Source organism: Protomyctophum bolini (genome assembly GCF_963924005.1).
Source record: "Protomyctophum bolini genome assembly, chromosome: 3".
Taxonomy (NCBI): Eukaryota; Metazoa; Chordata; class Actinopteri; order Myctophiformes; family Myctophidae; genus Protomyctophum; species Protomyctophum bolini.
This window is the reverse complement of record NC_137864.1, coordinates 52,159,561-52,172,464: the sequence shown is the minus strand read 5'-3', so window position 1 is coordinate 52,172,464 and position 12,904 is coordinate 52,159,561. Positions and strand designations below refer to the sequence as shown.

Here is a 12,904-nt window from a genome sequence, read left to right as displayed (position 1 = left end):
CAATGGCATTTAATGTTTGTGTCAACACAGAAATGGCCGATTTGCTCAGACACAAATTCTCCATTCATTGTCAACGGCATTTAATGTTTGTGTTAGGACGAGTAAGACGCGCGAACGCGGGAAGCGAACGCAGATCGTAAATAGCTCCATATATGGGCACAAAAGGGGCCAGGTCCACAACAAACAAATCATTCAGCTCCATATATGGGCACAAAAGGGGCCAGGTCCACAACAAACAAATCATTCAGCTCCATATATGGGCACAAAAGGGGCCAGGTCCACAACAAACAAATCACTCAGCTCCATATATGGGCACAAAAGGGGCAAGGTCCACATATACAGTAAGCGATGCAACACACTCCATATTTGGATAGCGGGACAGACACACGGACGGACGGACACACGGACAGACATGCCACAGGGTTCCCCAATAGGCGGCCCCCCACCTGTTCAGACATCTTGGCTCGTAGCACTTGCTGTAGCACTCACCCTAGCCCAACGACCTTACGACCTTTTTACCAGTGGCTTGAAAAGCACTGGTCAATGAATAGCCAAGAAAACTTCGACATATCGTCATACTGAAACGCATAGTTCTGATTGGCTGCCTTTCTACGAAACCCATAGAGGGAGGAGACGCAACCAGACACGTTTAACCCATTCTGACCGGGAACCCATTTTGGTGTTAGCATCATGTTATGCTTTAGCTATTGAAAAATAGCAGATCTACAAGCTCATATCGCGCCACCGAGTGGCGCGATACGAGCTTGTAGGTCTGCTATTTTTTTGAAAAATCGAAGAACGACTGACATTTTTAGAATCTGATCTCGGGTCACAATGGGTTAATCGGACCAGTGTGTGTCCAGTGGAAACCTCGTATGAATCTGATCTCAGGTCAGAATGGGTTAATGCCATAGTCGAAACGGTCGCCACGAGTGCCACATAACCGGGGACTAACCTAAGAACAAAGGGCGACCGGGTTTTCGCAGTGGTTGCCCCCACTCTCTGGAACGCCCTGCCCCTCATGCTAAAAAACGCTGAGACAGTAGACTCTTTTAACCCATTCTGACCTGAGATCAGATTCATACGAGGTTTCCACTGGACACACACTGGTCTGATTAACCCATTCTGACCTGAGATCAGATTCTAAAAAATGTGAGTCGCTCTTCGATTTTTCAAAAAATAGCAGACCTACAAGCTCGTAGCGCGCCACTCGGTGGCGCGCTATGAGCTTGTAGATCTGCTATTTTTCAATAGCTAAAGCATAACATGATGGTAACACCAAAATGGGTGCCCGGTCAGAATGGGTTAAGAGACAATTAAAGACACATTTATTCCGTATTTATTTTCCCATGTAGCTCTTACCCGATTTATTTTACATACCTATGTTTTTGTGATTCTGCCTCTCTATAGTTTACCATTTCACATGCCTACATTTTCAGTTTTGCCTTGTTTTTTTCTTCGTTACATTTTTTAATTGTCTTTTTACTTTGTTTTTCCTGTTTGTTTTTTAACTTGTTGATTGCTTGTTCCGTGTTCTGTTCAGCACCTTTGTGACTTTGTCTTGAAAGGTGCTTTTACAAATAAAATGTACTTACTTACATATAGTGCAGCAAAGCAGAGCACACGAGTCCGGAGCACACCCGCTGATTTAACACGCAGTAACACATTCTGACCCCCACGTAGCCTACTGCGGACCCCCGCGGGGGACCCCCCGTCCACTGCAACCAAATTAATTTCAAACATGAATATATTTGGCTAACAATACAGATGATGATCATATGGTATATTCATTTCTTTAACATTGAACTCCCAGAAGGAAAGCAATATATTTACACATATTTAAGTGAAATCACTGCTTATACTTACACTGCAATAACTCATAATAAAAAAGGCAAATCAAAAGTAGTTTTGGCCAAAGTCACTAGTTTAATGACTCTTAATTAAAAGACAAGATTAAACACTGTACAGCTGAAGCATCAAATCAATAGCCTCACACTGAATTTTCATTTTGTTTCACTTCATTGTTTCTTAATGGGCATGGCTAGCGATTCAGGGCTGGAGCCAGGCTATCAAATCAATGCATAAACCTGGAGTTACAAGAAGGACAGGCCTTTACATTCAATTAGAATGTTCCATGAAGTCGCAGTAACATAATGTTCATCCTCTTTTAGTATAATTATGCAATATTGGTCTTTAGTCACTGGGGACCCAAAACATTGTGTTTGAGGCACTGTAGTGTGCCGAGCAGGGACCCAAAACATTGTGTTGAGGCGCTGTAGTGTGCCGAGCAGGCGCAGAAAGTTCTTATAACGGCAGTCGGTGCCCCTCGCCCCGCCCCCCAGTGTGGGAGCGCACTCGCCTATTAGTTTACATTGCACATTTTTCCGAAAGCACCCATTGTGTCAGTGGGTGCTCCAGCCCTCAAGCACCCCTGGACTCGACACGGCTGGTGCAGAGACATGTCAACATTATTGTCACAATGTTTACAACTATACTATGCAAAATGTTATAATTGTTTTCATTTAATATATCAGCACTTTGTGTGCACCCATTTCCCAATACAAAGGCAAAGTGCAGATGCGCAAGATAGAGAGTTGTAGATTTGGCATTTTCAAATGTTTTGAAAATATTAAATAGGGCTTAAGTGGTTAAACGTTTTTGATTTGGCATTAATAAATAAAATATAAATAGTTTGTAGTGTGATGAAAGTCATAACATGCGCTATAAGGGCCATTTATATCAATACAGGTGTGCAACCTTGAGATTTTGACTTGCCTTGGGAACTACCGACTTGAAATGACTATCCTAACTCGCCATACAACACTAACAGGGTCCATCTTTGGGGTGAATAAATAGCATAATGCTCCCCGTGTGTAAGGACCTTAACCCATTCTGACCTGAGATCAGATTCATACGAGGTTTCCACTGGAAACACACTGGTCTGATGAACCCATTCTGACCTGAGATCAGATTAAAAAAATGTCAGTCGCTCTTCGATTTTTCAAAAATAGCAGACCTACAAGCTCGTAGCGCGCCACTCGGTGGCGCGCTACGAGCTTGTAGATCTGCTATTTTTAAATAGCTAAAGCATAACGTGATGCTGACGCCAAAACGGGTTCCCGTTCAGAATGGGTTAAAGATCAAATAATCTTGCCTTGTTGGAACACAATATTGGACTAAAGCACAATGTTGCATCTACTAAAAGAGCTGCTGCTCGTTCTCGGCTGATACCGACAATAAGCCTCTTCGACCTACTTACTTAGCCCATTCTGACCTGAGATCAGATTCATACGAGGTTTCCACTGGACACACACTGGTCTGATTAACCCATTCTGACCTGAGATCAGATTCTAAAAATGTCAGTCGTTCTTCGATTTTTCCAAAAATAGCAGACCTACAAGCTCTTAGCGCGCCACTCGGTGGCGCGCTATGAGCTTGTAGATCTGCTATTTTTCAATAGCCATCATGTTATGCTTTAGCTAACACCAAAATGGGTTCCCGTTCAGAATGGGTTAAAATACTGGGGTAGTGTTGTCATCGTTAGCTCAAACGATAGTCAACACAAACTTTCCTCTGAGCGTTGTCACTTTAGCTAGCTTACGAGACACACAGTACACAACGCCCTGGGCCAATCAGTGGATCAGTGGTTTGATTCAAACGGACGTGGATGTTAGTTGAATGGTGAGCGATAGGGCAAAAATATATATTTTTTTTTTCTCCAGCTGTGATCCACCATCTTATCACAATTCCTTTTCATTATGGTTTTTAAGTTAAGAGCCTAATGGCACCTTAAAAGGCCAATTGGGTCCATTGGTACATTCAAGAGTTAAAATTACACTGTGGGTTTTACTGTGTAGATCCTAAGGGTTCCTCAGATTTATTTTAAAAAAAAAAGAAAAAGAAAAAATTTGTATCAATAAAATAGGGTCCTTGAAATTAAAAAACTTGATTAAACTGTCAGTGTAGCAGCTGTCTGCATAGCTGCAGCTGATATGGTATACAGGGAATCCCTCACTCAACTGTTTGACTGTGCATTCACTTGTGTGTCTGTGAGGTCTTTCTGACGCATTCTGAGATTTTGATGTTGATTATTGATTATAAGTTTAAACCACTTTAACTCTATATACATATACAAGCTCTCCAAAAGTCTTGAAAACAGAAATCTTGTATTGGGGGGGGGGGGGGGGGGCCTGCCTGGCAAAAACAATATTTTCCTATGGGGGTCCGTGGCCAAATCCGTAATTTGAGGGTCCTTGACCCTCAAATTAGAGAAGCACTGCGTTATGGAGCATTAAAGAGTCTTCATGGATGACGCCGGTTTGACCTCCATGAAGCACAGACCTGGCTGGTGGGTGTTGGAGCTGTGCAAGAGATAAGAGGAAGGAACAGAATATTTTTGAATGTATGTACAGTGAGTCTGACACCCAATTGGCACTGCAAGGGACAAGTTGCGCGGTCATGTCACCTCCACAAACTATTTTTAATTGATGGGGATCTGGCACACTGCTTCGTGCCTGGTTCCTGGAATACAGCAGAAAAACCACTTAGACCCCAGTGTCCATATCGTGTTCATTTTGGTTTAGTTTTAGTCTAGTTTTAGTAAATATGATATGACAATAAAAAATGATAATGTAAAACCATATTATAGTTACTGTACAAACACTTTTGTTTTTATATTATGAACGAGTACAATCTAACGCTAGTGCACAGCAACCTTTGTACCCGTCATGCCAAAAGGAACAGGAAGGAGACTCCTCACCTGATTTGTCCAGGAAGCACAACGACAGAGAGAGTAGAGTCTGGAAGGCATCTGAAAAGCTTCCCCAGACGGTGGTCCAGCTTCCTTACAACACGTTCAGTTGTTTCCTGGTGTATGCACGTGCACGTGCACGCAAACACACAAACACACACACACACACACACACAGATGAGATGATTTTACCGACCGTTCGTAAATCAACTGAACTTAGCGCACAATAGGACGTCTCCGCCAGGGCACACTGAGGTGGTTCTCAGAGCGTATTTCCGATCGAACGCACACACAGGTTTGCAAAGTGGGAGGCATGTCACCGTTGTCTTTAAAGAACGGGGTGCAGACGTTTATCTGACATACCAAAAGTCTGACATGCGCTGCAGGTTACAAATCACACGTGGCTCCCAACATGCATTGCCAGTAACAAATCACCTGCGCTGCGGGTTACAAATCACCTGTGGCGTCCACGTGCGGTTAGGGTTAGGTTAGTGCTTGGGTAGGGTGTTGGACCAATGACTGTCGGACTCTTGGTATGTCGGAAACAAATGCCTGCATCTGCAAAGAATAGCTGATCTGTGCAATGCGATGAGTTGTGAACTTGTAAATGCACCTCAAATTCAGGTGCAATAAAAAGTTTTGAAAAGTGTGAAAATCTTCTGAAAACGCTTGAAGCAAGCTGGACATGCAATGCCACAGTGAATCTCACCTGAGAGCCGTGCATGACTGATTCCCCCTCACAGCCCGATGGAGCAGTGCTATGGGGAGCCCACGAACGCAGGTGTGGTGGCGTCAGGGAGCGACACACCAGGTACTTCTGCTTCCACAGTACTTGGGAAGAGCCAAGAGCCGCGTGCACACTCTCGGAAGTCTCAAACTCTGCCTCGCACACACAAAACACACATAAAAAAAGAGACCCACATATGACATGTTAACCAAATAATACCCGAGGTAGATATTATAAACGCATTCTAAATCAGCAACATCTGAAAAACAGATTTTTGAATTTGAATCCTGAAAAGTAACAGTTTGAGTTTTCAACCCGACAGAGACGAACGATATATAGTCAAAATCTAAAATGACACAGATGCTTTCGCGGTTTATATCAGCTTGCAGAGCTGATCAATGATCAGGCAGCTCAGACTTCAACACTTTTTGGCTATCCTTCAACTAAAGTAATGGGGAGACATTCCCCCAACACACATACTCTCTCCCCTAGTCCGGAAGCACAGCAGAAAAAAGACAGAATACTTGAAATGTTAATCTCCCTCACTCACTCACTCACCACACACAGGTGCAAGCTGATATACATTTACTTTGAGTCATATACTATGCGAGGGCCATGTGATTTTTGACTCACTTATGTATGCATGTCTGGCACGTCTCCCAGAAGGCTTAGCAGGCAGGAGTATTCTCTTCACTGCGCCGAAGCGACCGAACACCTCTCTGAGTTCATCCTCAGACGTTCCGGAGGAGTCGGTGTGGTGAAACTGGCCCGACGTCGTGGTCTTCGCTCCAGCGGTCCCATTCACAGCACATAGTTGCTCTGAACAGAGTTCAGGCATGGAGGCACCTACTAGACCCGGCTGCAAGCCGTTAGTGGCTTTTATAGCCGTGATATTGGGCGTGTGTCCGTTGGTCGTTGCGATCGTGTGGTCATCGCCGGGCCTCTGTGCAACAACATACAGCAGGTGGCTGTTGAGCGGGTCGTCTTGCAGAGCCTCTATGGTCACAGTCAGGTCCAACATTGACTCGTGACAAGGCCTCTGGACCTACACGTGGTACACATACACATGGGGCGGTCACGATTATGACAGTTTACGTGACAATCAATTGTCACACAAATAATTGTAAAACGATTAAATTGTATTTTTTTGTCATTGAACATTGGAACACATTCTGCTTGGCTTTTAAGGCTTTGAAGTTACACAGGGCAAACAACCTAACTATACAAAGAAATGGCATATTTAATAACTTCAAACTTTAAAACATTAGTGGACATAGACTATTTCTAGATCTGCTATTTCCACTATTAGAAATTGCGATTGCTTGGTATATAACAATTTTGACAGGCCTACACAACAGGTTATCCACGTAAGCTCCAAATATTTCATAGATAAGGAAAATAAAATCTTGACATTTTTAAGGAAATGAAGATGCTCCACAAACGTCCTTTCATTCACAGCTCACAGAGTGTGAGCACTTCTAGGCAATCTGCAGTCAGCCAATCATTGGGCGATTGGGCTCCCGTCTTTAACCCATTCTGACCTGAGATCAGATTCATACGAGGTTTCCACTGGACACACACTGGTCTGATTAACCCATTCTGACCTGAGATCAGATTCTAAAAATGTCAGTCGTTCTTCGAATTTTTCAAAAATAGCAGACCTACAAGCTCGTATCGCGCCACTCGGTGGCGCGATATGAGCTTGTAGATCTGCTATTTTTCAATAGCTAAAGCATAACATGATGCCAACACCAAAATGGGTGCCCGGTCAGAATGGGTTAAAGGGGGTGTCAGTGATTTCAGTCAAAAACCCTTAGGTTTCGTTTTTGCCTTGGGACACAAGCTTTCATCCAATCAGGATAGAGAACAAAAACGAAACCTAAGGTTTTTTGACCCCCAGGGGTTAACTGGGGACAGGGAGGAACTCCTTATATGGTCAGCACACTCTATAGTAGAGAGGATTATCACAACAAAACAAAAAAATAAGTGATATTTGAATTAAGTGAAATCACTGACTCTACCTTTAAATATCACTGCTCTTTTCAGCAAGTGGCGAGCTACATGATGAGGTTGGTAACCAAATGGACCCTTATTAGACCTTTAACTCTTGAGAGCATAAAATGAAAGCAAATGGACCCCTCAAGAGTTAAATGATTGTTAAATAATTGCATTACTTAATTTACAAGAAGTCTAACACAATTACAGAATGTAGAAGAATTGGTATTTTGATCAACGTTTTCCCGTAATCAGTTATCTCTCTTATGGTACCACATCGATACAGCATGGGATCAGTTATCTCTCTTATGGTACCACATCGATACAGCATGGAATCAGTTATCTCTCTTATGGTACCACATCGATACAGCATGGAATCAGTTATCTCTCTTATGGTACCACATCGATACAGCATGGAATCAGTTATCTCTCTTATGGTACCACATCAATACAGCATGGGATTATCAGTTATCTCTCTTATGGTACCACATCGATACAGCATGGGATCAGTTATCTCTCTTATGGTACCACATCGATACAGCATGGAATCAGTTATCTCTCTTATGGTACCACATCGATACAGCATGGAATCAGTTATCTCTCTTATGGTACCACATCGATACAGCATGGGATTATCAGTTATCTCTCTTATGGTACCACATCGATACAGCATGGAATCAGTTATCTCTCTTATGGTACCACATCGATACAGCATGGGATTATCAGTTATCTCTCTTATGGTACCACATCGATACAGCATGGAATCAGTTATCTCTCTTATGGTACCACATCGATACAGCATGGAATCAGTTATCTCTCTTATGGTACCACATCAATACAGCATGGGATTATCAGTTATCTCTCTTATGGTACCACATCGATACAGCATGGGATCAGTTATCTCTCTTATGGTACCACATCGATACAGCATGGGATCAGTTATCTCTCTTATGGTACCACATCAATACAGCATGGGATTATCAGTTATCTCTCTTATGGTACCACATCAATACAGCATGGGATTATCAGTTATCTCTCTTATGGTACCACATCGATACAGCATGGGATTATCAGTTATCTCTCTTATGGTACCACATCGATACAGCATGGGATTATCAGTTATCTCTCTTATGGTACCACATCGATACAGCATGGGATTATCAGTTATCTCTCTTATGGTACCACATCAATACAGCATGGGATCAGTTATCTCTCTTATGGTACCACATCGATACAGCATGGAATCAGTTATCTCTCTTATGGTACCACATCAATACAGCATGGGATTATCAGTTATCTCTCTTATGGTACCACATCGAGACAGCATGGGATTATCAGTTATCTCTCTTATGGTACCACATCGACACAGCATGGAATCAGTTATCTCTCTTATGGTACCACATCGATACAGCATGGAATTATCAGTTATCTCTCTTATGGTACCACATCGACACAGCATGGGATCAGTTATCTCTCTTATGGTACCACATCAATACAGCATGGGATTATCAGTTATCTCTCTTATGGTACCACATCGATACAGCATGGGATTATCAGTTATCTCTCTTATGGTACCACATCAATACAGCATGGGATTATCAGTTATCTCTCTTATGGTACCACATCGATACAGCATGGGATTATCAGTTATCTCTCTTATGGTACCACATCAATACAGCATGGGATTATCAGTTATCTCTCTTATGGTACCACATCGACACAGCATGGGATCAGTTATCTCTCTTATGGTACCACATCGATACAGCATGGAATCAGTTATCTCTCTTATGGTACCACATCGATACAGCATGGGATCAGTTATCTCTCTTATGGTACCACATCGATACAGCATGGGATCAGTTATCTCTCTTATGGTACCACATCAATACAGCATGGATCAGTTATCTCTCTTATGGTACCACATCAATACAGCATGGGATCAGTTATCTCTCTTATGGTACCACATCAATACAGCATGGATCAGTTATCTCTCTTATGGTACCACATCAATACAGCATGGGATCAGTTATCTCTCTTATGGTACCACATCGATACAGCATGGGATCAGTTATCTCTCTTATGGTACCACATCGATACAGCATGGGATCAGTTATCTCTCTTATGGTACCACATCGATACAGCATGGGATCAGTTATCTCTCTTATGGTACCACATCAATACAGCATGGGATTATCAGTTATCTCTCTTATGGTACCACATCGATACAGCATGGAATCAGTTATCTCTCTTATGGTACCACATCGATACAGCATGGAATCAGTTATCTCTCTTATGGTACCACATCGATACAGCATGGAATCAGTTATCTCTCTTATGGTACCACATCGATACAGCATGGGATTATCAGTTATCTCTCTTATGGTACCACATCAATACAGCATGGGATTATCAGTTATCTCTCTTATGGTACCACATCGATACAGCATGGGATTATCAGTTATCTCTCTTATGGTACCACATCAATACAGCATGGGATTATCAGTTATCTCTCTTATGGTACCACATCGATACAGCATGGAATCAGTTATCTCTCTTATGGTACCACATCGATAGAGCGCCGCAGTCCCGCCCCCTTTCAGAAAAGCGAGTGGCCCAGGAAGTGGAAGCCCCATGCATTCTCCCATCGGCACTTTTAATATAATTTATTTAAAGACGGTTACGCCGCGGACAAAGCCAATTCGGATCGTGACGAATCATGACAATGAACACAATATTTTGGGCCGATCAAATCATTTATAAGACGAAAAACAAAACAAATAGTGTTGTCTCCTGACTTTCTCTTTTCTTCTTTCTAATGATTTGATCGTCCCAAAATATTGTGTTCATTGTCATGATTCGTCACGATCCGAATTGGCTTTGTCCGCGGCGTAACCGTCTTTAAATAAATTATATTAAAAGTGCCGATGGGAGAATGCATGGGGCTTCCACTTCCTGGGCCACTCGCTTTTCTGAAAGGGGGCGGGACTGCGGCGCTCTATACAGCATGGATGGAATTGTGGAATCTCTTACAACAACAACGACATATTCTACGTTTTGGGTCTGAGAGGCTAAATGTCATCAAATGCTGAATAAATATTAAATAATGGGCCTTGATGTGAAAAGGGTTGAAAACCACTGATATAGAGTTAAGATGGAAGGAGGTTTGTTTGGGGGGGGGGGGGGGGGGGTGATTGAAAATCACACCCATGTGAACTGAGTGGTTTAACTCCGTGTGGGGGTCCCTGTGCGGTCCCTGGAACGTCCAGACCCACAGGACCGCGCCCAGCTTGCCGGCACGACAAGAGTTGGCTTCGTACGACGCTTAAAAGGTCTTTAAATAAATTAAATAAAAACTGCCTATGGGGAAAATGCATTGCGTTTTCATTTCCTGGGCCGTCCGTTGTTCTGAAAGGGGGAGGGACTGCGCCGCTCTATAGTATCTCTGACTGCAGTCGCTGAGCGGGAGGGCAAAGCGACCCCATCTCCCCTCAGTCACTAACCATAATAGTTTGACAGACTGACTGACTGTGATCAGTGAACCAAAGGACTGGGCTCCCATTCACTGGTTAGGTTTGTTCAGTGAACGGGATCAATACCCAAAGGGAATGTGGGATCATTACCCTTTGAGACAGTCTCTCCATCAGTATGTACGCACGTCCTTGTGAATTAACAACTGATTATTTTCTTCATAATTGTATAGTAAGGGAAACTACTTGTGACCATCAGGCTACTAATAAAAAACTGCCCAATGAATTAACTGCTCTGGACACAATTTTCAGAGATATATATATAGCACATTTTATTAACCATTAGACCTGAGGACGATTCTACAAATGCCTTCTAAATCCTGACAGTTTTCTGAAAACCCTATGTTTCTACATCAGTGGTTCTCAAACATTTTCATGTCAAGGTCCCCCAAAATTATGCAATTGGCCCCGTACCCAATCTCAAAATATGTTGTTCCAGGGACCCCTTCCCAGAAGCAAAGATATGAGTTAATACGTTCTGAAAGAATAAATATTCAAACATTTGCGCCACACTTTCACGATTTTTCAAAAATAGCAGACCTACAAACTCGTAGCGCGGCACTCTGTGATTGTAGATCTGCTGTTTTTCATAACATAATTGCTTAAAACACCAAATGGCGTTCCCGACCAAAATGGGTTAATCTTATAATTATTAATCTGATATTCTAATCTAATATCAAGCTCATCAGATGTGAGGGCCCTCTCTGTAACCGGTGTAGTTTGGGCCATTCATCACATCATCAAATACAGTAAAATATGTTTACGAGGCCCTCTCTGTAACCGGTGTAGTTTGGGCCATTCATCACATCATCAAATACAGTAAAATATGTTTACGAGGCCCTCTCTGTAACCAGTGTAGTTTGGGCCATTCATCACATCATCAAATACAGTAAAATATGTTTACGAGGCACATTTAGTTTCCCCGTAGCGCAAGCCTGAGGGGAAACGCCCGCTGAAACGACCCAACAAAAAGGAAAGGTAATGTAAGACGTACCTTTATGCAGTGTCCATGCACATTCAGTCCATTCAGAGTCTGTACAGCCAGCTCAGCCCCCTCCAGCAGCTTAAACTCAATTTCTGCATGAAGCTGGAGAGAGAAGTTCACTGTTTAATAAAACCGATAATGTGATATACGTATAAACTGTATATCGTGTCGATGCTGTCGGGCAGAAGCCTGGCCTGTATCTCCACGTTTCAAAATGTATTTTATTTTTTAACGTAAATTAATTTACGTCATCATCATACAAGACTGTCACATGTGAAAACAGCTGATCTGCAAAGCGACGTGTTGCAAGCTTGCAATTGTACTTTCTTTTTAATCATAAAACGGAAAAGGTTTGGATGTAGAAGCTTTCCACCCGACAGTGACGATATATATATAATATATCATACTACAGGTATGATCTGCTGAAGCGATTAGCATCAGACATGGTATGTAGTGTACGCTGCCATAATACTAAGACATGTTAACACATTCGCTCTTCGCCAGCATATGAGTGGTTCTAGGTTGCTAAGCAACGGATACAGCCGGAAATGAATCAGAAGTGAAAACTCCCACCTCTCCATCTCAATGTAAATAGATTTACAGAAATTGTTTACCATTATATTATCTCGGATTCTTTTCCCAGATTGCATTTTTGGGTCAAAACAAGAACTAGAGCTCTAGCCTGGGAAAAGTGGTGGAAAATAGAATCCCTTACAACTTACTCTGAGAGTGGCGTTCAGCATTCGGATTCTACGCACGGCTCCACAGCGCCGGAACAACCTCCTCACGTCTCTGTCGCTGTAACCTGCCGGGAACGACCCCGCAAACACTATGCACATCTCCCTCAGACGTGTGCACACCTGTGAGAGAGAGAGAGAGACTATGAAACACTATGCACATCTCCCTCAGACGTGTGCACA

General features: G+C 42.7%; 1 protein-coding gene across 1 annotated transcript in view; it reads right to left on the bottom strand.

The window, feature by feature from the left end:
• Positions 1-3,371: 3,371 nt before the first annotated feature.
• rexo5 (RNA exonuclease 5) overlaps positions 3,372-12,904 on the bottom strand; it is a 32,241-nt gene continuing 22,708 nt past the window's right edge. Inside the window, exons 14-19 of the mRNA XM_080759539.1 lie at positions 12,707-12,844; positions 11,994-12,086; positions 6,111-6,522; positions 5,460-5,629; positions 4,760-4,866; positions 3,372-4,361 (exon numbers count right to left, since the gene is read on the bottom strand). Coding sequence (XP_080615665.1) covers positions 4,292-4,361; positions 4,760-4,866; positions 5,460-5,629; positions 6,111-6,522; positions 11,994-12,086; positions 12,707-12,844 — 990 coding nt within the window. The 3' untranslated portion in view covers positions 3,372-4,291. The remainder of the gene's footprint in view (positions 4,362-4,759; positions 4,867-5,459; positions 5,630-6,110; positions 6,523-11,993; positions 12,087-12,706; positions 12,845-12,904) is intronic.